This window comes from Rana temporaria, chromosome 1 (genome assembly GCF_905171775.1).
Source record: "Rana temporaria chromosome 1, aRanTem1.1, whole genome shotgun sequence".
Lineage (NCBI taxonomy): Eukaryota > Metazoa > Chordata > Amphibia > Anura > Ranidae > Rana > Rana temporaria.
The window spans coordinates 187,251,580-187,276,050 of NC_053489.1; the positions used below are offsets into that span (position 1 = coordinate 187,251,580).

Genomic DNA, 24,471 nt, shown 5'->3' on the forward strand with positions numbered 1-24,471 from the left:
CTGTCAGTTTTGTCGGCGGATCTGAACAGCGGCGCCAATCCTATGGAGCGTCTGATGTCAGCGGAGACATCTCCGCTGACATCCGACCCGATCCGCCAAAATCAGACGGATGCCGATACGTCCCCATCTGTCCATGGCGGATCGGATCGGGTGAGATTTTCATCAGATCTCTCCATAGGAGACAGCAGCGCTGCACAAGCCCCTCCCCGCACAGTGAGCAGAGAGGGACTTGTCATCCGCCGGCTCATCAGAGATCACCGGAGAGATCTCCCGCTGAGCTGGCGGGAGCTGGCAGACTCTGTAGCGACGGAGTCCGCCTCGTGTGAAAGAGGCCTAAATGAATATAAAAAAAAAACAGCAAAGATAGCCCAATTTTTTTGTATAATGTGAAAGAAGATGTTACACCGCGAGAATCGTGATCTTAATTCTAAGCAAAAACAATCATGATTCTCACTTTCGCCAGAATCGTGCAGCTCTACATTAAACCAAATAAAAGACAAAATGTTTTTTATTTGCTCAATAATTAGAAGAAGATCCTAAAATGTCATATATCCTTACAAACATAAAAGTGCAGGTTTTGTTTTCTCAGCACAGTTTAGTTTTCTATTTAACGACAATGCCTAAATTAGTTTAAATTTGCCAGGAGTTTTTTGCTTCTTCTAGTAGCGATTTTTCTCCTCCTCTTCACTTTCCCACTCCCCATCTATTCTGCTCTACTGAACAATTAAAAGGAACAAAAAGTACTGCAAGGATCTCAGTTCATTCACCCTCTCTAATGTACAACATCACATACCAAATCCAATCACTCACCCGACTCGTGTCTGCTCTTCTTCCCCTGTAACTCCCTTACCCACGCTGCTCCACTCCTGGCCAATCTAAGCCCCTCGTTTTAGGCCGATCCTATTCTGACCAATGCACACTCTTTCCACAGCTCTCCGGGCAATAAAATTGCACACAGAATCTTACAAGTTGAGGTTCATACAAAAAGGTGAGCTTCGGTCCTTTAAATGGGAAACAGTTCATTGTCACCTTTATGGAATTACTGTGAAGGTGAACTTGATTGGGAGTGCTTTAGGACTAAAAACAACCATTCACTTATATTTTTTAATTTGCAGACTATTGGGACATTGTTTTTACTTGAAGAACTTGGAGTGCTAAACTGGACCCGGGATTGAGAGGGGTGGAAAAGCTGATAAAAGGCAGTCACAGAGCTGGTCATCTCTCATCTCACCATCCATCATGCCAAGGCAACTGCCCTCCAAAAAACAGGACATCTGTAATACCTACCTAACATAACCATCAGGTCACCAAGCTTTTGAGCAGGGCCCTGCCCTGCCCATATCCTCTGCATCTGTAATACTCGAGCCTTCTTGGCTTTCAGTGTCTCTTTCTCTTCATCACTAATCGCTGGTCTAAAGAAAAAAACACCACATAATTATGACATAAAAACCATGAGGCAAGTTTTTTTTTCCCTCTAATGCATGCACAGCCTAAAAAGAAAGTCAGCCACTCTAACCCTTGCAATGCTGTATCCCACTTGGTCAAATCAGCTTCCATGCTTTTCACATTTACCAATAAAACACGTAGTACAAAATGTCAAAACTTTTTTAGAACTATAGAGATCTTACAGAATTTCTGTCCCGTAGTTTTCCTACAAAAGTTGATCAAGTAAATTTTTTTTTAATAAGAAAATGACATAAAAAAAAGCTTTGAGTGCACACAAGAAACTACAAAAAGCCTGGTGAATGTAAGAAAAGGCACTATGTTGGGTAATATGACACATTTATACAGAATTAAAATCATCATGCTTGAATTGTGAAAAAAAAAAAAAAAAAAGACCAAAAGCTAAAATGTGAGGTTCAATAGGCCGATGCAAAACCTTAATGCAGAACCAAGTGTTTTGAATAAACTCACATCTGCACAGCCTGAAAGGCATCTTTTTTCCCTGGCTCACTTCCCTGTGTACTGCCTGCTCACTTAACTAAGGGCCAGTTCACACCACATGCAGTCCAGTGCATGTTTTTCTGCATCAAACAGCACTTGGAAAGTAGGTTATATGGTTTCCAACAACATAGTTCACACCAGTGTGGTCAGTTCCAGAAAAAAGAACATGCTGCACCGGATCGCACTGAAACGCACAAAAACGCACTTGTCCCTAGTACAGTGGGAAAACAAAAAAACAAAAGAATCTGCAATGCATCCCAAAACTCATTAGAAACAGATCTGGAGTGTGTTTTTGTGGAGTGAACCAGCTCTAAATCACATTCATCACCTCTGTCCAATGTGAAGGGAGGTACACACAGAAGCAGTAAAGGTCAATAAAAGAGTAGTGAAATTCAACAAGGAAAAAGACTGGCATTCCTGGCTACATAGTGCATCAATAACATGTTCATCTATAGGCCTAGACTTACACATGCGTACATTATCAGCATACATGCATGTTATGTACCCATCTTTAAGCCCCCCCCCCAATCACAGATTAGTAAGAACACCTTATGGGCGCCATATGAAGGGGGCGCTGTTGAGTGGCTGGGCAGCAAGGCATTTACCAGGGTCTGAGGGTCTCTTCTTCCCTTCGGCAGGCTCTCCTTTACAGCACCTTTGCTAATGGACAATGGCAGCACTATCCCTGCTGCGTTCAGCCACAGCCCTCCCCTGTTCTCCCAGGCCCTCCCATTCCATCTGGTCGGATTGGCAGCGCACAAAGAAGAAGGAGGAACATCAGTTTCTCCTTCTCCGCTGTGAAGTGGCCTTAAGTGATAAAGATTTCATAACTTCCAGTATTGGTTCTACATTTACCTGGCCTTGGAGGGCAGAGGAGGGATCAGGGGTCTAATAAACCCCAGATTTCTACATTAAAAGGATATGTCACTACCAAAGGTATCACAAGGGATGATAAATATCACTAGTTTTGTTAGCTGTTTTTTTTTTTGGTTAAGATCAGAAAGATGGGTTTCAAATGTTTCGACGGGCGCAGTTTCAGTGCTTGCCATAGGCGATATTTTCACTAGATACGCTAGGCTACAGTACAGGCTTAAAATGTTGTGAGGGGGTCCATGGACATCCACTCTGATCGCTGAGTCCTTAGGACTTGGCTGATCACAGATCGGGTGAAGGGCCAAAACACAGCGGGTCCTTTACCATGTGATCAGCTGTCCGCCAATGACAGCTGATCATGAAAGTAAACAGAAGCCGGTTAGTTACTTTTTTCCCCCTCAACACTGTCAGCGTGAAGAAAAGAAGAAGCCATTAACTGGCTTGTGTTAGAGGGACATCGGTCCCCTTAGTGCCCACCAGTGCCATCTATTAGGGCCCATAAGTACTGCTAATCAGTGCCATCAGTACTGCCAATCAGTGACCATCAGTGGCACTTATGAGTGCTGCCTACCAGTGCCACCTCACCATGCTGCCTATCCTTACCCATCAGTATCAGATCTCCATGCCACCCATACGTGCAGCCTCATCAGTGAAGGCTGAAAACTGTTTGCAAAATGTTATAATAAAATCTGAAAAATGCTCTTTTAGCTAAAAAAAAACACCAAAAGGCGGCTTTATTTCTGTGAAAAAAATTATAAAAATGTCATATGGGTATAGTTTGCATGACCGTGCAATTGTCAAAGTGTGAGAGTGCTAAAAGCTGAAAATTGGTCTGGTCAGGGAGGGGGTATAAAGCGGCCAGTAGGCAAGTGGTTACTGGGGAAAAAAAAATTAAAATATTTTTTTTTAAAGAGATGAGCTTAAAGCGAAGCTCCACCCGAAAAAAATAATATTAAAAGCCAGCAGCTACAAATATTGCAGCTGCTGACTTCTAATAAATGGACATTTACCAGTCCTGTAGTCCAGCGACGTCGGCAGCAGAAGACGAGCATTTGCTCGTCTCTCGGCTGCCCCCACCGCCATCTTTGGTGAGGGAATCAGAAAGTGAAGCGGGTGGGGGAGAGGGGGATTGCTTATTGCCCGCAGTTTCCCGCAGGCTCTATGCCCAGAAGTGGGTGCAAATACCTGTCTTAGACAAGTATCTGCACCCCCCTGAAAGGTGCCAATTGTGGCACCGGAGGGGGGGGAGGAATCCGATGAGCGGAAGAACCACTTTAGGGTGGAGCTCTGCTTTAATGTGCATTTTATCTTATTTTATGTGTGTTTTTTTACCTGAGTTTTTTTACCTTAATGCATTACCTGTATTAAGGTAAAAATATTTTCACTAGCTGCCCCCCCCCCCCCCCCCCCACACACACACCTCCCTTAATACTTGCCTAAGTTTTTACTGGTCTCACAGGACAGACTGAGAGCAGCGGGAACCATTGGCTCCTGCTACTGTCAATCAAATCCAGTGAGACAGGAGTAGAGCCAAGCCGCACTGTATGTCTATGAATGCACATAGCCCGGCTTGGGAGCGTGCTCACACTTGTGCCCCAGAGCAAGTGGCTTGCTATGGTGGCACAAGCAGAACAAGTGGAGCGGACCACACAGGCAGGGGACCCCAAAAAAAAGGGATTTTTAATACAGCTTACCTGTAAAATCCTTTTCTTGGAGTACATCACGGGACACAGAGCGGCATATTCATTACTATATGGGTTATATGGAGTACCTTCAGGTGTTGACACTGGCAATCTCAAACAGGAAATGCCCCTCCCTATATAACCCCCTCCCATAGGAGGAGTACCTCAGTTTTGTAGCAAGCAGTATGCCTCCCAAAATGGTCCCCAAAAAGAGGGGTGGGAGCTCTGTGTCCCGTGATGTACTCCAAGAAAAGGATTTTACAGGTAAGCTGTATTAAAAATCCCTTTTTCTTTATCGTACATCACGGGACACAGAGCGGCATATTCATTACTATATGGGATGTCCCAAAGCAATGCTCACAATGAGGGGAGGGAGAACATCTCCAAGACAAAAGGATTTAATTTAGAGAATACTCAAATCATAATAAATCCAACTTAGTTGAGAAAAATAATCTTAAATTTTAAATTTAACTCAAAAAAGAGGAGCCCCCGGATTCCGAGGGTCTCAAACTGCAGCCTGCAGCACTGCCTGCCCAAAGGCTGTATCAGAATTCCTTCTTACGTCCAACTGGTAGAACTTTGTAAACGTGTGGACAGAAGACCAGGTTGCCGCCTTGCAAACTTGAGCCATAGAGATCTGGTGGTGTGCTGCCCAGGAGGCGCCCATGGCCCTAGTAGAATGAGCCTTTAATGATACTGGAGGAGGCAACCCTTTCAAGCCGTAGGCCTGAGTGATTAATTGCTTAATCCACCTAGAAATGGTGGACTTTGCAGCTGCCTGCCCCTTCTTGGGCCCATCCGGTAATACGAACAGCACATCTGTTTTCCGGATCTTCTTTGTAGCTTTAAGATAGGCCTTCATGGCCCTGACGATATCCAAGGTATGCAGCAACCCTTCCTTTCTGGAAGTAGGTTTAGGGAAGAAGGATGGTAATACCAAATCCTGGTTCAAATGAAAACTGGATACAACCTTCGGTAGGAAGGAAGGATGAGGGCGGAGAACGACCCTGTCCTTATGAAAAATAAGATATGGTTCCTTACAGGATAAGGCCGCCAGTTCCGATACTCTTCTTGCGGAAACTATGGCGACCAAAAATACTAACTTTCTTGTCAGTAAAACCAAAGGAATTTCAGCCAACGGCTCAAACGGTTGTTTCTGTAAACTTGACAGAACAAGGTTTAAATCCCACGGGCAAAGCGGGGATTTAACTGGAGGTTTAATACGTAAGACCCCTTGAAGGAAGGTCTTAACCAGCGAGTGGGTGGCCAGCGGCCGCTGAAACCACACTGACAGAGCAGAAATCTGTCCTTTGATTATGCTTAATGCCAATCCTTTATCCACTCCTAGCTGGAGAAAACTTAATACTCTATCGATGGTAAATTTGCGAGAAAGCCATCGCTTGGACTCACACCAGCCTACATAGGCCTTCCAGACCCTGTAATAAATCACCCTAGAGACCGGTTTCCTGGCTCTGATTAGGGTAGAGATTACTTTCTGAGACAGACCTCTACCCCTGAGAATCAGGGATTCAGTTTCCAGGCCGTCAAATTTAGATGCCGTAAGGCAGGGTGGAGGATCGGACCTTGCGATAGCAGGTCTGGCCGTAGAGGAAGAGTCCAAGGGTCTCCCACTACCATCTTTAAGATTAGTGAGTACCATGCCCTTCTGGGCCATGCTGGAGCTACCAGGATGACTGGTATGTGCTCCACCCGGATCCTGCGCCGCAGGCGGGGTAGTAACTGGAGCGGGGGAAACGCATAAAGAAGTTTGAACTGATGCCAAGGGCAAACCAACGCATCGGTTCCGCAGGCCATCGGATCCCTTGAGCGGGACATGAACCTGTCTAGCTTCTTGTTGAGTCTCGATGCCATGATATCCACGTCCGGCACTCCCCATCTTTGGCAGAGTGCTTGAAAGATTTGTGGATGCAGAGACCATTCCCCCGGCAAAAGAGTCTGGCGGCTTAAGAAGTCCGCCTGAAAGTTGTCCACTCCTGGAATGAATATTGCCGATATGCAGGGCACATGAGCCTCTGCCCATAGGAGAATCAAGCTCACCTCTCTCTGAGCGGCTTGACTCCTGGTTCCCCCTTGGTGATTTATGTATGCCACGGCCGTGGCATTGTCTGATTGAATTCTCACCGGGAACCCCTGCAATTTTGACGTCCAAGCCCTGAGGGCTAGTCGAGCAGCTCTGAGCTCCAAGATGTTGATGGGCAACTGCTTCTCTGGCGTTGCCCAAGTACCTTGGCGAGTGCAACCATCCAAAATTGCTCCCCAGCCCGTCAGGCTGGCGTCTGTGGTCACTATCTTCCAAGCCACTGGGCTGAAAGACTTCCCCTTCAGTAGATTCTGAGGGTCTAACCACCAGCACAGACTTTGTCGGACTCTTGATGAGAGCGGCAACGGGATATCCAAGGCCTGCGGCCTTCTGCTCCATGCTGACAGGATGGCTGCCTGCAGGATGCGAGTGTGGCTCTGGGCGTATGGTACCGCCTCGAATGTGGCCACCATCTTGCCTAGTAATCTCATACATAGGCGAATAGTCGGTTCCTTCTTGCTTAGAACCAGTAGGATTAATTCCTTGATGGCTTTGACCTTCCTCAGAGGTAGAAACACTCTTTGTTGTTCTGTGTCTAATCTCATGCCGAGATATTCCAACTGCCTTGTGGGCAGGAAAGCTGACTTTTCTCGATTTAGGACCCAGCCGAACTTCTCGAGGTATTGGACCGTGAGGGCCACTGCTCGCTCCAAGCCGGGAGACGAGTGATCTATGACTAGGAGGTCGTCCAGGTATGCTAGGATCGTGACCCCTTGGATCCTTAGTTTGGCTAGGATTGGAGCTAGGACCTTCGTGAACACCCGGGGGGCCGTAGCCAACCCGAAGGGAAGCGCCACGAATTGGAAGTGACGCGAAGCCACCATGAAGCGTAGATATCTTTGATGTGGCTGATAAATTGGAAGATGAAGGTAGGCATCCTTCATGTCTATGGACGCCATGAAGTCGTCCTTTTGGAGTGTGGTAGCTGCTGACCGCACGGTTTCCATCCGAAATGAGCGGATCTTTAGGTATGTATTTACCATCTTTAGGTCCAAAATTGGCCTGACATCTCCATTGGACTTCGGGATGATGAATAGGTTGGAGTAGAAACCTAGCCCCTGTTCCAGGACTGGTACCTCTACTATTACTTCCTGGGAAAGTAGATGATTTAATGCCGACATTAATGCGGCTCCTTTCTCCGGATCGTTTGGAATCCTCGACTCCTGGAAATGAAGAGGAGGAAACCTTAGGAAATCTAATTTGTAGCCCGTGGCCACGGAAGACCGTACCCACTCGTCGGGAATGCTGGCTTCCCAAACCTCTGAAAAGAGTCGCAGCCTTCCCCCCACCTTCGTGGGTGGGGGCGCCCCTTCATAAGGTCGGCTTGGGGGCTGGGTTTGCTGGTTTGCGAACCCACTGCTTTCTGCCTTTAGCAGCCTGTCCTTGTGATTTGCTGTTGAAGCCGAAGTTTGCTTTCGCAGGAGGCCGTCGATACTGTTTGGCATTAGAGGGCCCCTGCCCAGGGGAGTACTGTCGTTTAAACGCAGGCCCCTGAAACTTCCTCTTAGTTGGCAAGAGAGTACTTTTGCCATTTGAAATGGTTTGAATGTATTTATCTAGGTCTTCTCCGAAGAGTCGTCCTCCATGGAAGGGGAACCCTACCAGGAGCTTCTTGCATGGGGGCTCGGCCTCCCAGCTTTTTAACCATAAGAGTCTTCTCATATGGATAAGGGATAACGATAAACGTGACGCTTGCTGGATAGAATCCTTAATTGCGTCTACTGTAAAACATATGGCCTTAGGGACATCCGAAAATTCTTCTGCCTGCTGGGCAGGAATAAGTTTAAGCATCTGCTTAACCTGATCCGATAATGCTTGAGCAACCCCAATCGCAGCCACAGCTGGCTGTACTACTGCCCCTGCAGTAGTGAAGGAGTTCTTAAGTAGTGCTTCCAAGCGTTTATCAACTGGATCCTTGAATACCTGTATGTTTTCTACAGGGCATGTTAATGATTTGTTAATACATGAGATGGCTGCGTCCACTGCAGGAGTAGCCCATTTCTTGGAAAATGTATCTTCCATAGGATATAGGGCAGAGAATCTTTTAGGTGGTAAGAAGATTTTTCTGGCTTGTTCCAATCTTGGAACAAAACTCCCTCTAGTAGAGGGTGGATCGGAAATACTGCATTGCTTTGAGGCGCCCTCAGTGAGCCCAAAGCTGAAACCGTAGATACCTGGAGATCTGGTACTGGCAAGTTGAATGCATTTATGGACCAAGTCCGTTAAGGCTTGAGTCCACCAGCTCTCCCCTTGGGAGACTGCTCCAGACTCCTCTGTATCCGGATCTTCGATCCCTGAACCTACTTGGTCCTTGTCCAAGAGGTCGTCCAATTCCCCTGAGGAAAGGACCTCCTCTTCTGAGGGTCTGCGCTCGGGCGACGGAGATCTAATCCGTTTACTGCCCCGCATAGCTGTGGCTATCATTTTTCCCATTCTTTTCTCCATCTCTCTTAAAGAGGTGAGTAATACCTCGTCCGTGACCATCTTAGGGTTGGACTGACCCGCGCCAGCTCCAGCCCCAGATCCCGATGGCCCCAAGGCTCCCTGTGGGGAAAGCAGCGGCATAACTTTGTCCGAGACCTTAGACTCTCCGGATGCCATGGTACAATACCAAGGTACACCTGCTACCTATTGGTATTTGGAACTATAAAAGTTAATTGCCCAAACACCTGTTTGGGGGATAAAAAATGCTTCCTCTCCCCTAGATGACTTTTTTTTTTTTTTTTTTTTGTTTTTGTTTCAAATCCAGGAAAGAAAAAACATTCTGTCCCCCTGAGTAGTATTGCAAAGAAAAACTATGAGATGGAAAAGAAAACAGCCTATTTCTAGGCTTGAAAAACAGTCTTCTGAAGACTGCAATATCCTTTCTGGCCACTGTGTGTCCTCGGCGCCCCGTGCTGCCGCTCTGGTCTTTCCTCCCCCGTTCCAAAGTATTGAATGGAACAAACAAGGAAGGGCCGCCCCTTCCTTAAGCCACTGACCCGCCCTTCCCCCCCCAGCAATCTCAAACAGGAAATGCCCCTCCCGACAGGGGGGGGGGGGTTTGGGAGGAAGGGACCTCTCTGTTCCAGCAAACTGCAGCCTGCAGCCTGGAACCATGAGGAGGTCAGCGTTTTGCCTGCTTTGCAGGCTCCGAGGAGGAAGACTGAATGGAGCATCGCCTGGAGGCTTGCAGGTAAGCACAGCTCTCTGACACACACATATATTTTTATATCACACAGGCCCCACTCAATGCTTTTCCAACACTACAAGGGAGGTCACATCTTATGGGGAATAATACATATAGAGCCATCCTATCTTTATGATATGTGACTAGTTTGCCAGATGCAGTGCATAACTTTAGGCATGTCCCCTGTGACCCCCCAGAAAAAAACCTGCTAAGAACCAAGTTCCGCAAGTTTTCCCCTCACTTACCTGCTCCATGCCGCAGGACTTTGCCAAGCAAGAGGCCCAATCTTCCCCCATCTCCGTGGGGATGTCTAGACCTTCAGGCCCTGGGTTCCTATGAAGGATCCACTGTCCTGGGCCCATATAGCACCCTGGCAACAGAAAACATTAGGCACCCAAAGGTTTCTAAGTTCTGGGCCCAGGGTCCAGCTCTCTAAAAAGAAAAGCATTATGGGCTATACCCCAAGGGTTTGGGGTCCGGTTACTGACCACTTTAGCGCTGAGGCTTTTTTGGACAGAACCGGTAGCTCACCTAATCCCAAGGATGCGGAGGCAAGCTAAACCATGACTAACACCTAAGACACTGGCGTAAAAACTGAGGTACTCCTCCTATGGGAGGGGGTTATATAGGGAGGGGCATTTCCTGTTTGAGATTGCCAGTGTCAACACCTGAAGGTACTCCATATAACCCATATAGTAATGAATATGCCGCTCTGTGTCCCGTGATGTACGATAAAGAAAATAAGATAAAGGCCCTCTGTGCAATATCCTTGCACAGAGCAAGCAAGTATGAAGCTCTTTTTTATTTTAAGGGAAACAATTGAGCCCTAGCATTCACTTAAGTGTTAAAAAATGTACCGTAGTTATATATGTACAAAGGAGCACCAATTTTTACTCATTGCATATGCAGGTTCTGCTTTCAGCTTTGCAATACTACACAGAGATCCTGTATCACTGCTCCTTTTTACAATGTGACTCAGAATGATAAAAAGCAATGCAATCCACAACTTTGGCCAATAAAATTATCTCAATTGTTGTTAAAAGAGAATACACAGTGTTTTTTTTTCTGTATTATACGCGAAAAACTAAATTTTTTTATTCAGGCATATATACAATATTAAATAGGAAAAAGATTTGTACTTCTAGCCAGTAGGAGCACAGTCAAGAGCACGGACTCATCTACCTTCCTGCATGCTCTGTAAAATTACCATATAAAAATGAAGTAAAGACAACTTGAAGGAAGCAGCTTCTATAGAACTCTCTCTCTCTCTACAAAACCTATAATGCTTCATGATGCCAGTGTGATGGGTGCATCGGCATCCTGTAATAAATGTTTGATTGCATAATTAAGATTTCCACATAAGGACAATTGGACAGTCAGGTTTGGTCTGGGACTACAAATTCTGCAACAGTCATTAAAAGAACAAATATATATCATCATCACAAAAAATTGGGTCTTTCAAAATATAATGGTTCAAAGAATAATTAATTGTGATTACCCAATCATGTTGGCTATTGACTACAAAAAACAGACTTGCCACACACCAAAAAAGAGGTATGAGCTCATTAAAAGCACTGCGTAAACTGCTGGCGCTATATAAATCCTGTATAATAATAATAATTAGGATTAAAACAGTACAATATTGTCAAGATATCGCTCACCCACCTGTCCAGCTCTTCAAACAGTTCTCTCACGGTCATAGCTGCCACTATAGTGATAACATACGGTAAGCAGTCATGCTGTTTCCCCAGAGCAAGCATTTTTGCATAGCGTGGAGCTACTGGAAATGATGCCATGGTCTTCCCTAGGGGAGTGATTGGACTGCTGAGTTTAGCCTTCTGTAGATAATTTAATCTGCAATAATAAAAAAAAAGAACTTGCGTGTTAAAACCCACTGATGGCAATATAGAGAGGGTATGAAAGCAATTACGGTATTGTAGTTTAGAGCATGCAAGCAGCCTAGTGTTGATTTTTGCTTTAATTGCTGATAAAATGTACTAATCAAAGTCAGTGTAATATGAAGATCTAAAGCATGATTCAAATGCATGCTCCAGAACTTCTAACCTGATAACTTAAATTTGTTTTCTTGGAATAAAGCAAATTTTTCTGAATGATCATTAAATTCTTCCTGTGCATCAGAGATTTCAACATATTTAGGCAATAACTGGGACAGAAGTATATTTTATCTGTGAGATTATTGCCTACAGAATGACAATTTTATGTGGACAAGTTCCTTTAAATTCATTTACCTCGAAACAGATGCTTTGTCCATCTCAACTGCCAGTCAACAATAAGACAGCAGCAATATGAATAGGTGTGTCTAGTTGAAAATGTAGTTTCAAAAGGCAGTTTTGTGGTGGGTTGCCAAAGGTTTGGAGTCCAGCAATGTCTGCACCCGCAACTGATGTTTCCATCAGCTGTCGGGTGCTGCCGCCGCCATTGCGAGCAAAAGTACCCGGCAGTGTAGCCTTTCGGCTTCACGCCGGAAACCCTACAGCGAATGCCCGGCGGTCGGGGGAGGAGGAGGGAACCCCTGCGCTGACGTCATGGGCCGCGCCTACCGGAAGTGAGAAAGGATACCTGTCTCCAAAGAGCGGAAGTTCCACTTTTGGGTTGAACTCTGCTTTAAGGGCTCATACACACTGTACCTCAAAAGAAGCTGCTCCTACAGGCTTTTGAGCTTTTTGGAGCGCTCATTTTTTTTTTGCCTTAAAACTCCCCTCCATGTTAGCCAATGTCTCCATGCACACTGGCCTTTTCAGGAGTTTACAGGCATATGCTCTTAGAGGCAGAACCCCCCCCCCCCCCCAAACTCTGAAAAAGTGCCAAAATAAAGAAGGAACAAGCGCAAAAAAACTTCAAAATAGCTTGAAACTGCTAAAAAAGAAATTAGAAAAAAAACGCGCTGAGGGGAGTGTTTGTGAAATAAAACGTTTATGCTCAAAGAAGCTCAATAAAACGTGCAAAAGAGCACAAAAAAAGCACAAGCGTTTGAGCTTTGAGCCTAGGTTCACACTGCTGCGAATTCAAAATCGCGGTAAAATGCGCGATTTTACCGCGATTTCGGCCGCAATTTAATGTAAATCGCAGATGCGGCGTCGCACTGATTAGGACAGTGCCATTGCCGACAATTGCCGCCGATTTGAGATGCGATTTGACATGTCAAATCGCATCTCAAATCGTTCCAAATCGTACCCAGTGTGAACCAGGGCTTAAGCAGAGAAACAAAAGCTCAAATGCCTATAAAAGAACATTTTTTTTGAGCTGCAATGTGCGGGAGTCCTAACCCACAAACCAAGAAAAACAAAAGCTCTGCGTAAGTGTTACTAAACCCAGGATCCTGCATTCATTATATATGCTCTTGTGACTTATCAGTGTCTAGTTAAAGCTTGTAGGAGTTTTAATTTTCCCCTGATTGTCCTATAGGACTACAGGACCCCTGACCCTCTGTCTGGATAGTGCTGTTTAGCTTTGTGCTTTAGCAAGACACACCAAACTGAGCATGTAAAAGCTTGTCCCCTAATGCTCTGTTATATAAGGAAATGGACTGGAGTCAGTGGAAGAAGAGTAGGATTAGAGAAGATAGGATCACACAGCCTTTATAAAAAAAATGCAGAGGATTAACCCCTTAGGTTCCACAGTGAGTATAATAAGCATGTGTTACTGAATATATAGACTGATTTTACTGTTGTGGGTTTAGTAACACTTTAGGACTGTCAATATTGTAGTCTGCTCATTTCCAAAAGGGGGACTGTAAGCATACCTGCCAGTTTTTGGAGGCTCCTGTAATGCTCCCAAAGAGATTAGCAATTCTTCTGCTGCAATCAGGGCATCAGAAGAGGGAGGTGTAGGGAATGGAAAATTCACTACCTGAAAAAGAAATGGGCATTTCAGTATTTATTAACTTTCAAAGAGATTGAAATTACAAATGGGTCAAGGCCATTTAACAGTAATTTTGTGATCCATCCAACAACATTAAACAGTATTGCAGTCTACTAGTTAAAGTCAATTTTGCCAGACATTTACACAAATGTGATAAAAGATGACCTGATTGTCACTTGAACAAATGCCTGTTTTTTTTTTTTTTTTCCATTTTACCTTTTCAATATTCAAATCTTTCATTTGAAGAACTAGATCTTCCACAGGGCGCCTAGTCATCTCAGGTTGAGAAAACTGCTCAAAATCACTGAAGACAGCTGATGAATATAACCTGTACATAGGAAGCAAAGACATAATTAATTGGGATAACAAGGACATGGATTCCAAGATAGAAGCAATACACAGTATACAGACACATGAACACCTCTTTCAATACCCACTGTGACAGAGGTGATCACAACCACTACACAGATAACATCATAAGTAAAGGGTATATAGTATAATACAACTGGTTTATATAATATCAGAAAAATAAACAAGAGCATTAAAAAACAGATTTTTTGTACTCTTTTAAAGAGTTATTGGGGGGTATAGTAGAACTAAAAAACACCTTAAGTCAGACTGCAGTCCAGCTATGGGAAATCACACAACCACCTATTTTACCTTGCAGCCAAACTGACATCAGCCAAAGCCATGTGTTGGCATGATAAACCTGGTAAAACAAATGAAGGGATGGCCAGTTGGGAGGATTTTTACTTTTGGTTGACATTTATTGATTAAAGGACCAGGATTGACCAACTAATCAGCTGAGATGACCAGAAACTATGCTCCTCTGTAGTCTCTTGGTTATCAGCAGAGATCTAAGGCACTAAGAAGTGGCAAGTCCTCTATCAAATATGAACCAAAATGGAACAAAGTTGGCTAAAGAGGTAGAAGGTTCCCTTTCTGTAGTAGAAAAATAAAGGAAGCTTGCCTCTGGGAGGCAGAAAGCAGCATTACATGTTGCTAACCATGTCCGAATCAGAATAACGAGACCTTTCATAGAGCAGCAGACCTGCCCAAGGATGCAGAGCATTTAAAGGGGTTGTTAAAAGGTACAATTTTTTTTCCCTAAATTGCTTCCTTTACCTTGGTGCAGTCCTCCTTCACTTACCTTACCACTTACATCCTTCCATTTTGCTGTAAATGTCCTTATTTCTTCCTGTTCTCCTGTCTGTAACTCCACACAGTAATGCAAGGCTTTCTCCCTGGTGTGGAGTGTCGTGCTCGCCCCTCCCTTGCACTACAGGAGAGTCAGAACGCTCTCTACGTTGCAGATAGAGAAAGGAGCTGTGTGTTAGTGGGCATCCTGACTCTCCTGTAGTCCAGGGGGAGGGGGGGTCGAGCACGACACTCCACATCAGTGAGAAAGCCCTGCATTACTGTGTGGAGTTACAGACAGAAGAACAGGAAGTGAGGATTTCTCAAAAGAAATAAGGACATTTAAAAGAAGCAAAATCAAAGGATGAGGTAAGTGAAGGAGGACTGCACTAAGGTAAAGGAAGCTATTTAGGAAAAAAAATTGTACCTTAAAGCAATGCATCTCTGGGTTAAAAAACACAAAGAAAATACTGCATGCTTTCCAGGAGCAATTTCTGCCTTCTGCTCATCATATGGCTTAGGGCTTATACCCCTGGAAGTCTGCTGTGTCCCCCAGTAAGTGTTCAGAAAAAAGTAACATAGAAACAACTTTGCTAGCAATAATGTAACAAACACATTAGACAATTTTATTTGATAACATCATGTGTTTGTGTAAATCAGGCTATCATTGTGCTTAGTATTGAATGCAGCAATTATTGCAATACCAAATGTAGCCGAGAGTAACATGCGAGTCATTGGTTGGGAATGACTGCTGTAGACCTAGAGATTCAGGATGTAAAATTCTTAATTATCGATTTTTACTATCAAACAGCACAAACCTGTAGCAGTGACCAGGTTCCGTACGTCCTGCTCTTCCAGCTCTCTGATCAGCTGAGGCTTGCGATGTCCATTCGACACGGAAAGAGGATACACCAGTCACTTTGTCATAAAATCTCTTCTTCACTTTACCACAGTCAATCACATACTTTATCCCAGGGATAGTGAGAGAAGTTTCTGCCACATTGGTGGCCACAACACATAACCTTGTGCCACTGGGTGGTGGACGGAATACCTGAGAGAGTTTTTTTCAATCAGTTACACATTTCTGAGTAAAACAGACCTTGCCATCAGATCTCAAATTTTAACTGAAAACCTTGCAGCAGTAGAGAATCGTTAGCACACATATTTTTCCCCATTTTTCTTTCTCATGTTGTAACCCATGAAACCTAAGTAGGTATTTGACAAAACCTGGAAGTGTCAGTTCCTGACTGTGCTGCTTCCTGCTCCTGTCCCCCCCCCCCCCCATGCCATTTAGGCAGACAGCAGGAGCCTTCAAACATTAGGATTTCAGGCAGTATCAGAGATTTATTATCTGTGCACCCATAAAGTCATTACAAGCATAAAAAGGAACACCTTCATAAGTACCTGGAGTCTGACAAGTTACATATGATGAAAGGATACCATCTGCAGCAACATGTGTTTCTGGTCAAGTGCTGCTATGCACACACAGGCACATTGCAATGTACCCAGCAGAAAAATCCTCCAGTGTCCATACAATGTGTATAAAAGTACAACTATGGCCTCCCATTCAAAAATATGTGCTACAGCACTAGATTCTAAGTGCATCTGCATTTGAAGACTCCCCTACAACCCCAAAAAGGTCCTACACATACCCACTGAGCCTGCTAGAGAAGTCCACCTAACGCAGCTTCCTTTAATGGTGTGGCAACAATGCTGCACTGCATCTGAATTCAAAGCAGAGTTTGCCACTCTCAATGTAGGCTGTGCCTGATTGCACCACAATGGGATGAAAAAATGGTGCAGGGGATGTAATTATCAGAACGGTCACTGCTGATTCACAACCAACTGAAATTCAACTTTCAAGTCTATGTTGTGATTTTGAAAACGAATTACTTCACAACATAAATTATCTCCACAGGTCAGTGAAAGCTTGTTTTAAAGCACTTTAACTGTTTGTTGAGAAGATAAAGATATTTCATGCCCACAGTCCACTGGGGCACTGTAAAGTGAACTTTAAAATAAGGCTCCATTCACCACTGTATCTATAGACATTTTGGAGAGAATCATTTTCAATGTTCAGAACGCAAGCAGAGAATTTTTTTTTTAAGGGGACAGATCTTGGCAGCCTGCCAGACACTAATAGCAGTCATTGCTAAAAAAAAAAAAAAAAAAAAAAAAAAAAAGACCAATGTCTTTCAGGGCTGCATTCCTGTGCGATTCACATGCAATTGAGTGTGGTGCAATTTGAGCCGATTAATTTTGAATGGCACCGGACCACAGCAATATTACATGCACTACTTTAAAAACACAGAGCAACTGTGTAAATGCTTAAGGGTCCCCGCTCAGACTGCCAAGGTGCAATGCGTTTGATGCTGCTGGCTTGTGAGGGTGCAAGCTTAGGAAAGGTCCATCCAGACCCAAAGCATACTGCAAAAATAGGAAGAGAGGTGTATGGTCAGTGGGATGTTTCTTTTATTTTTTTTGCAGAGCAACCGGGTTACGCAGTACTACTGCACTTGCGCCTGCAACATAATTAACTTAAAATTAACACGCGCTGCAGATCGTAACTGCAGGGCATTTTAAAGCACCAGAGTGCAGTGCTGAAAACCAACGTTCCGTGCGTGTTTACCGCATCGCATTCAAAATGCCCTGCAGTTACGATATGCAGCAGGTGTCAATGTTAAGTTGCAAATATAGTGTAGAAATACAGAATCACTATGTGATCTGATTGTTAAAGTAGTGCATGCACTACTTTTGCTACAGTCTGGTGTTATTCAACCCATTAAAAATGAATGGGCTCAAGTCGCACCGTACTCAACTGCATGTTAATCACACAGGAATGCGGATCAAGTTCCCAGTGTGAACTGGCCCTAAAAGCCAACTTTAAAATCTTAGTTAAGATTTTGGAATGTACCACTTAACAATAAAACCAGCTAGAGAGATATGCGAGTGCTTGGATCAAAGCTATTTTACTGCTTGGTAAACTACATTAAGGGCTAGTTTACACTTGCTTCAAAACAAGGCTTTGGACACTCTTTTTTAAAGCTCTCTGAATGATAGTCAAAGCTCTTGTCACTAAATAAAATGGTTAGCTTACAGTCTTGTTTACACCTTGAGTTTGCTTTGCTTCAAAAATTATACCCCATGGTGCTTCAAAGCCTCCATAGAAGTCTATGATAAAGCTTGCTTTACCATAGACTTCCTAAAGCTAAAGCTTTTGAGAGGCTTTAATTCAGCTGTGCTTTGTTTTGGTGAAATTGCAGGTATGAGACACACACACACAGACACACACACACACACTGCACCTGCCAAGCTTCAAAAGAGCATCACCGAAGCCTCACTAAAGCTTCATCAGAGCACCAACGAAGCATCAAAAACACATCATAAAAGTATGTTGAAGCCAAAGCAAATGTAAATGAGCCCTAATAGTCCATAGAGCACAGGTAAGCATCAACTCCAAAAATGCAGCTTAAAACTTGTTTGTCTTTACCTTTAACAATATTATTGCCACCCACCTGCTAACTATGTAAAATGTAAAAAAAGGAACAAAATACCTGTGCCTGTTTTTCAGGAGCCAACAGCGAGTATAATGGCAGCACATAGAGTGGGAGGGAAGAGTCTGCTTTTTCATCTGGAAAAATAAGAACATACACTTTAAACCACTTGCCTACAGGGCACTTTCACCCCCTTCCTGCTCAGGCCAATTTTCAGTGCTGTCACACTTTCAATGACAATTGCGCGGTCATGCAACACTGACATTTTTATATATTTTTTGAGACAGATAGAGATGTTATTTGGTGGTATTTAATCAATCATCACTGGGGTATATATTTTTTGCTAAACGGACAAAAAAAAAAAGTTTTCTTTGTTTCTATCATACAATTTAGTAAATAAGCAATTTCTCTCCTTCACTGATGTGCTCTGATGAGGCTGCACTGATAAGGCACTAATAAGGCTGCACTGAATGGCACTGATAGGTGGCACGGTTAGGCACTGTTGGGGCTGCACTAATAATCAGGACACCGATGATCAGTGCCCTGATGATCAGTGTAGATGTCCCCTGTGTGGATTTGCCAGTTTTTAGCTCTCCTCTCACAATGTTAGTCTAAGACAGTGTTTCCCAAATCCAGTCCTCAAGGCACACCAACAGGTCATGTTTTCAGACTTTCCATTATTTTGCACAGGTGATTTGATCAGTTTCACTGCCTTAGTAATTACCACAGCCGTTTCATCTGAGGGAAATCCTGAAAACATGACCTGTAGGTGCGCCTTGAGGACTGGAGTTGGGAAACAGTGGTCTAAGGATATACATTGTCATTATTCTGATTAAACGTGGTAAAGAGCCGCTGTGATTGGCTCTTTACCCCGATCTGTGACCACAGATCACTGCCGATGCATGCCGCGTTGGTTGCACAGGTAGTGCAAGCATGGGAGGACGTCATACAAGGGCCTCCCGGCAAAGTGCGACCAAGCTGTAGCTGTCATTCGACTATAGTGCGGTCATGAACAGGTTAAAGATGGGTATTTTATGTTCAATAAAATGCTGACTGGCTGAATGCAAAAATCTTCATTGCCACAAATGATGTATGCCTGATGTGAATACTTACATATATGGCAGCAGCTGACATACAAAGATAAAATATCTGATGGCTAGGAAATATACTCAGATTACGCAAATCCTCTGTCATACTGCTAATGGACACTCGTCACAGAAGAACTACGCAGTTTGCCAATTGCTGACCTCCTTTTAAAAACAATAGTTTCTTGGTTGTCCTTAAGACACGATGGCTTATATACAAATCAGTGATCAGGTACTATTATGCAGCATGTAAAACCAGAGCTTCTGATTTGAGTCATTGATTTTGAATATAATGTTTGTATGAGTGGGTGGAAGGATGTGATCAGACCTTCATCAGATCCTCCATCTCCTAAATCCAGATCAGAATCCGATCCCTCCCCTTCTTCATCATCACCGTCCTCTCCAGCTTCCCGGTCTTCATCTCCTTCATCCAGTGGCAAAGCTGAATAATTGTCCAAGTTTATTTTGGGCAAAGTCTAAACAAAGACAAGGCATGTTCTTTAATTATTTTCTACATACTCTTATAGTTATAACCACCATTACATCGAGTTTTTGTTCTGAAAACAATAGTTTGAACTTGGACACTTACTACGTTTTTCTGCTTGGAATTCTTACGCTTTTTTACCGTTTCTGAGTCGTCGCCATCTTCTTCTACGGCTACAACAGAAAATTTGAAGATAGATGAACAGCAAGTAAATACTGTACATACAACATTATTTCTTAAATCGTTACTATAACCAAAACATTTTTTTTAAATTTTGGATAAGGTAGGAAAGGATTATGTTTCCTCCAATCAGAGGCCTGTTGTAGAGATTCTTTCACTTCCTATCTGGTAAAAAGTTTGTCTACAAAACAGGGTGTGAGGGGAAACCGCAACACAGACAGAAGTAATATTGTTAATAAAAATTATCATGTTTTTATTATGCTTATTATACTGCTTAAAGTCCCATACGCTTTCTTTTTTTCTTATGTTTGGCAGAAGGTAATATTACTTCTACAGTGATTTCTACTAGCTTTCAGGTCCTGTGCTGAGCAGCTGCCCCATTGCATTGTGAGCATAGGAGGTTGCTCCATTGGCACAATTGTCATTCAGGGAACACTTTGTGATTTCTCAATGAATGCAAAGCATTCTCTGCTTGGACAAGGTGCAGAGACATAACAATTACAATTTCCACCTTGTCCAACCAGAGAATGCTTTGCATTCACTGAGAAAATGGAAAGTGTTTTCTGAATGGGGGCTATGTGGAGCGGGCAACCTCTTGTTTTCAGTGCAGTGCAGCCAGCATGGGACCTGGAAGCCAACGGCGATCACAGTAGTAGTGGTGTCTACTACAGTGATTTCCAGCTTCCAGGGGAATCCCACGGATATGGTACATACATACTTACATACATACTTACATTGGTTTAGCTGGACCAATGTAACTAAGAACACATTGCCATAACTAGAAATCAGCTTTAATACAGCCATGAAGATATCTCTTTAGTAAAATGATCCTCACTTGGCAGTTATCTTCAAGCACTGTATCAGCCATGAAATTATTTACCATTCCCATCCCATGCTGCATATTTAAGCTAATATGGAATTAAAGAAGGGTTTGGTTTTTCATTATAAGTATTTGGCCACTAGTGTGCTAGCCACCAAATGTTTACATGCACATAGGTGTACATGCATGTACATTACTCCAAAATATGCACCCTGCAACAAAAGACTTGGGCATTTTTTTTAAATACACTCCTAAACTTCGGTGTGTGCCTGACCACATTGGCCATCAGCTGTATTCAGATCTGTACAAAACAAAAAAAGTATGAAGTATATTTTTAACATCTGCGTACATGCGCCCTATACAATAAACATCTTGCGACACACCCGCAGGCTGACTTCATGAGCATATTCAGCAGTATTTCTCTGGACAGTATTTTGCATTACCTAGCTCTGTCCTGTTTAACATTCTAATGTTTTAATAAAGAAAATACACATGCAAATTAAAAGTAGTATCTATTGCCTGTAGCAAACATTACAAAAGGGGACCCAAGGTATAAACCAAGGGTAACCTATCCAGAAACTGCAAGACAAAAGCTTTTTGACAGCGTCCAATCACCTGAAGGTAGTAGCATATATCCAATAGTCTAGGAATAATAGCCCTGTACCGCAGGGGTCCCCAAACCCTGTGCCGCCGCTTGCAGCTGGGCCACGAAGGCTGCACTGTCAGAGGTGCGGCGCAGGCGAGCAGAAAGACTACACCATTTCTTAACGCTCCACCCTGCATCACTGCTGTTCTGTCCTAAATTGGAACCCACCACTGCCTGCCTCTGTGCTAAATGGACCAATGCGCACGCCCGTGCCGGAACCAATGAAGAGACAATCCACGTCTGTGACAGGTGACGCGGCAAGTAACAATCCGCACCCGCCGGCAGGCGAGGCGGCAAGTCACAATCCGCACCTGGTGGCACGCGGCGTGCCAAGTGACAATCCGCACCTGGTGGCACGCAACGTGCCAAGCGGCAATCCGCACCTGGTGGCACGTGGCGTGCCAAGTGATAATACGCACCTTGTGGCACGCGGCGTGCCAAGTGACAATACATACCTGGTGGCACATAACGTGCCAAGTGACAATCCGCACCTGGTGGCACGCGACGTGCCAATCCACACCTGGTGGCACGCGACGTGCCAAGTGACAATCCACACCTGGTGGCACGCGGCGTGCCAAGTGACAATACATACCTGGTGGCACATAACGTGCCAAGTGACAATCCGCACCTGGTGGCACGCGACGTGCCAATCCACACCTGGTGGCACGCGACGTGCCAAGTGACAATCCACACCTGGTGGCGCGCGACGTGCCAAGTGCCAATCCACACCTGGTGGCGCGCGACGTGCCAAGTGACAATCCACACCTGGTGGCGCGCGACGTGCCAAGTGACAATCCACACCTGGTGGCGCGCGACGTGCCAAGTGACAATCTGCACCTGGTGGCACGCGACGTGCCAAGTGAAAATTCGCACCTGGTGGCACGCGAAGTACCAAGTGACAATCCGCACCTGGTGGCACGCGGCGTGGCAATCCGCACCTGGTGGCACCCGAAGTGGCAAGTGACAATCCGCATCTGGTGGCACGGGACGTGAAAAGTGACAATCTGCATTAGGTAGCAGGCGACATGGCAAGTGACAAGGTGCATCTGGTGGCAGCGGCGGCAAGTGACACTCTCAAGACTCCCACTGATTCTGCATTATATGACAAGCTGAACTATTTCATTTTATATTACAATTTAATAATAGAAATAATGCGCTTTAATTGCCTGCAAAAAAACGCACTCCCCCCTACACATTTTTCTTCCATGCAGCCTCTCCCCTGGTGTCAAAAAGTTTGGGGACCGCTGCTGTACTTTACAATTAAGAAATCATCATTTTGCGGTTTTGGCAATCTCACCCTGAGCCTGTTTTTTTCCTCTATATGGAAACATTCTTCTTAGCCGTCTACAAAGGGAATGCACTTCTGCTTGTCCTGTGAGAAACACCAAGATGCCCCCTAAAAAAAAAAACATTGTACATTAAAATGTATCTTTGAAGCTGGTGTTTTTGTACGATATGTAATAACTACTTCTAATGTCACAGACTCCTGTACTAGCTTACCAGAAGCCTCAACCATTTTGCATTTTAATATCTTATGAACAAACTCTCATACACACTTAAAATCTCTACCTGAAGGAAGCATCCTGTGTATCTTGCAGATCTTTCTAAAACACTCCCCAGTATAGTCATCTAATGGGGTACGCTTATTGAAGTGGACAGTGACTGGAAACTGCCTGGCATCCACCTAAAATATATAAAAAGAAAAAAAGAAAAACAGTTGACATGCAACATTGCAGGCTCTAAATGCATGCTTTTTACCGTCAGAAGGGACTTTTCCTTGGGGACTGGAAGTTCTTTAATCTCCCCATTCATTTCCTAAACCACAGCACATAGACTGCATGAATACAATTAGACACTTCTAGGTGCCTGCACAGCCTTGCACGCATCCTTTTAGAGAGGAACTGAACTCTGAAAGCCGTTCCCAAAAAAGGCAGGCAGCGGGCAAGAGACTGGTCACCAGTATTACATAGGTTGAACTGTTTTTTCAACTTCATAAACTATGTGTGTGACTTATTTTTTCTTCTAACAATTCCCATGGCCCCGTATATCCTGCTTCCTGAGGAAGACATCTACATTTTTTTTGAAGTTGTTGACACTCTTAAGCCTCGTACACCAGATCGGATTTTCTGACAACAAATGTGTGATGGCAGGGTTTTGTCGGAAAATCTGACCGTTTGTATGTTCCATCGGACAATTGTTGTCAGATTTTCCGACAACTGTTGGATAGCATGCTTTCAAATTTTCCAACAACAAATGTGTGCCGTCGGATTATCCAATCGTGTGTACACAAGTCTGTCGAGAAAAAATCCAAAGTACAAACACACATGCTCATAAGCAATGCTAACCATAGCATAACATTAGCAGAAGTTGCCCAAAGGGTGACGCTAAGCCCTGGTTCACACTGGGTACGATTTGGAACGATTTGAGATGCGATTTGATATGTCAAATCGCATCTCAAATCGGCGGCAATTGTCGGCAATGGCACTGTCCTAATCAGTGCGACGCCGCATCTGCGATTTCAAAAAGTAGTTCCTGTACTACTTTTTGCGATTTCGGGCCGCGATTTACATTAAATTGCGGCCGAAATCGCAGCAAATCGCGGCAAAATCGCGGCCGCGAAATCGCGGTAAAATCGCGCATTTTACCGCGATTTTGAATTCGCAGCAGTGTGAACCTAGGCTAAAGAGCAGAAAAAACACATAGTTTCGTATTTGTTAGCTGCCAAAGTTTTGCCGTCTGTATGTAGAACAAGTTCACGGCCAACGCCCTTCAGACAAAATTCCACGGCTTTGTCCGACGGCAATCCAATCATGTGTACGAGGCTTGAGTTGGTACCACTTCCTGGAGGGGGAAAGTTCCACACGTTTACTGCTATAATAATAATAAAGAACTCTTTCCGCATCTCTAAAGTTAAATCCGCTTTCATCTAACCTTAAATTGTGGTCAAGTGTTATTTTCAGGGGTCTTTAAACAA

The 24,471-nt window shown here is 44.2% G+C and overlaps 1 protein-coding gene across 1 annotated transcript in view; it reads right to left on the reverse strand.

Moving 5' to 3' along the window:
- The window catches only part of DHX37 (DEAH-box helicase 37), a 78,384-nt gene that overhangs the window by 22,089 nt on the left and 31,824 nt on the right, over positions 1-24,471 (reverse strand). The window contains exons 11-20 of the mRNA XM_040347364.1: positions 23,067-23,181; positions 22,795-22,893; positions 19,957-20,024; positions 19,696-19,843; positions 18,343-18,419; positions 15,607-15,839; positions 13,868-13,979; positions 13,533-13,639; positions 11,435-11,623; positions 1,288-1,412 (exon numbers count right to left, since the gene is read on the reverse strand). Coding sequence (XP_040203298.1) covers positions 1,288-1,412; positions 11,435-11,623; positions 13,533-13,639; positions 13,868-13,979; positions 15,607-15,839; positions 18,343-18,419; positions 19,696-19,843; positions 19,957-20,024; positions 22,795-22,893; positions 23,067-23,181 — 1,273 coding nt within the window. The remainder of the gene's footprint in view (positions 1-1,287; positions 1,413-11,434; positions 11,624-13,532; positions 13,640-13,867; positions 13,980-15,606; positions 15,840-18,342; positions 18,420-19,695; positions 19,844-19,956; positions 20,025-22,794; positions 22,894-23,066; positions 23,182-24,471) is intronic.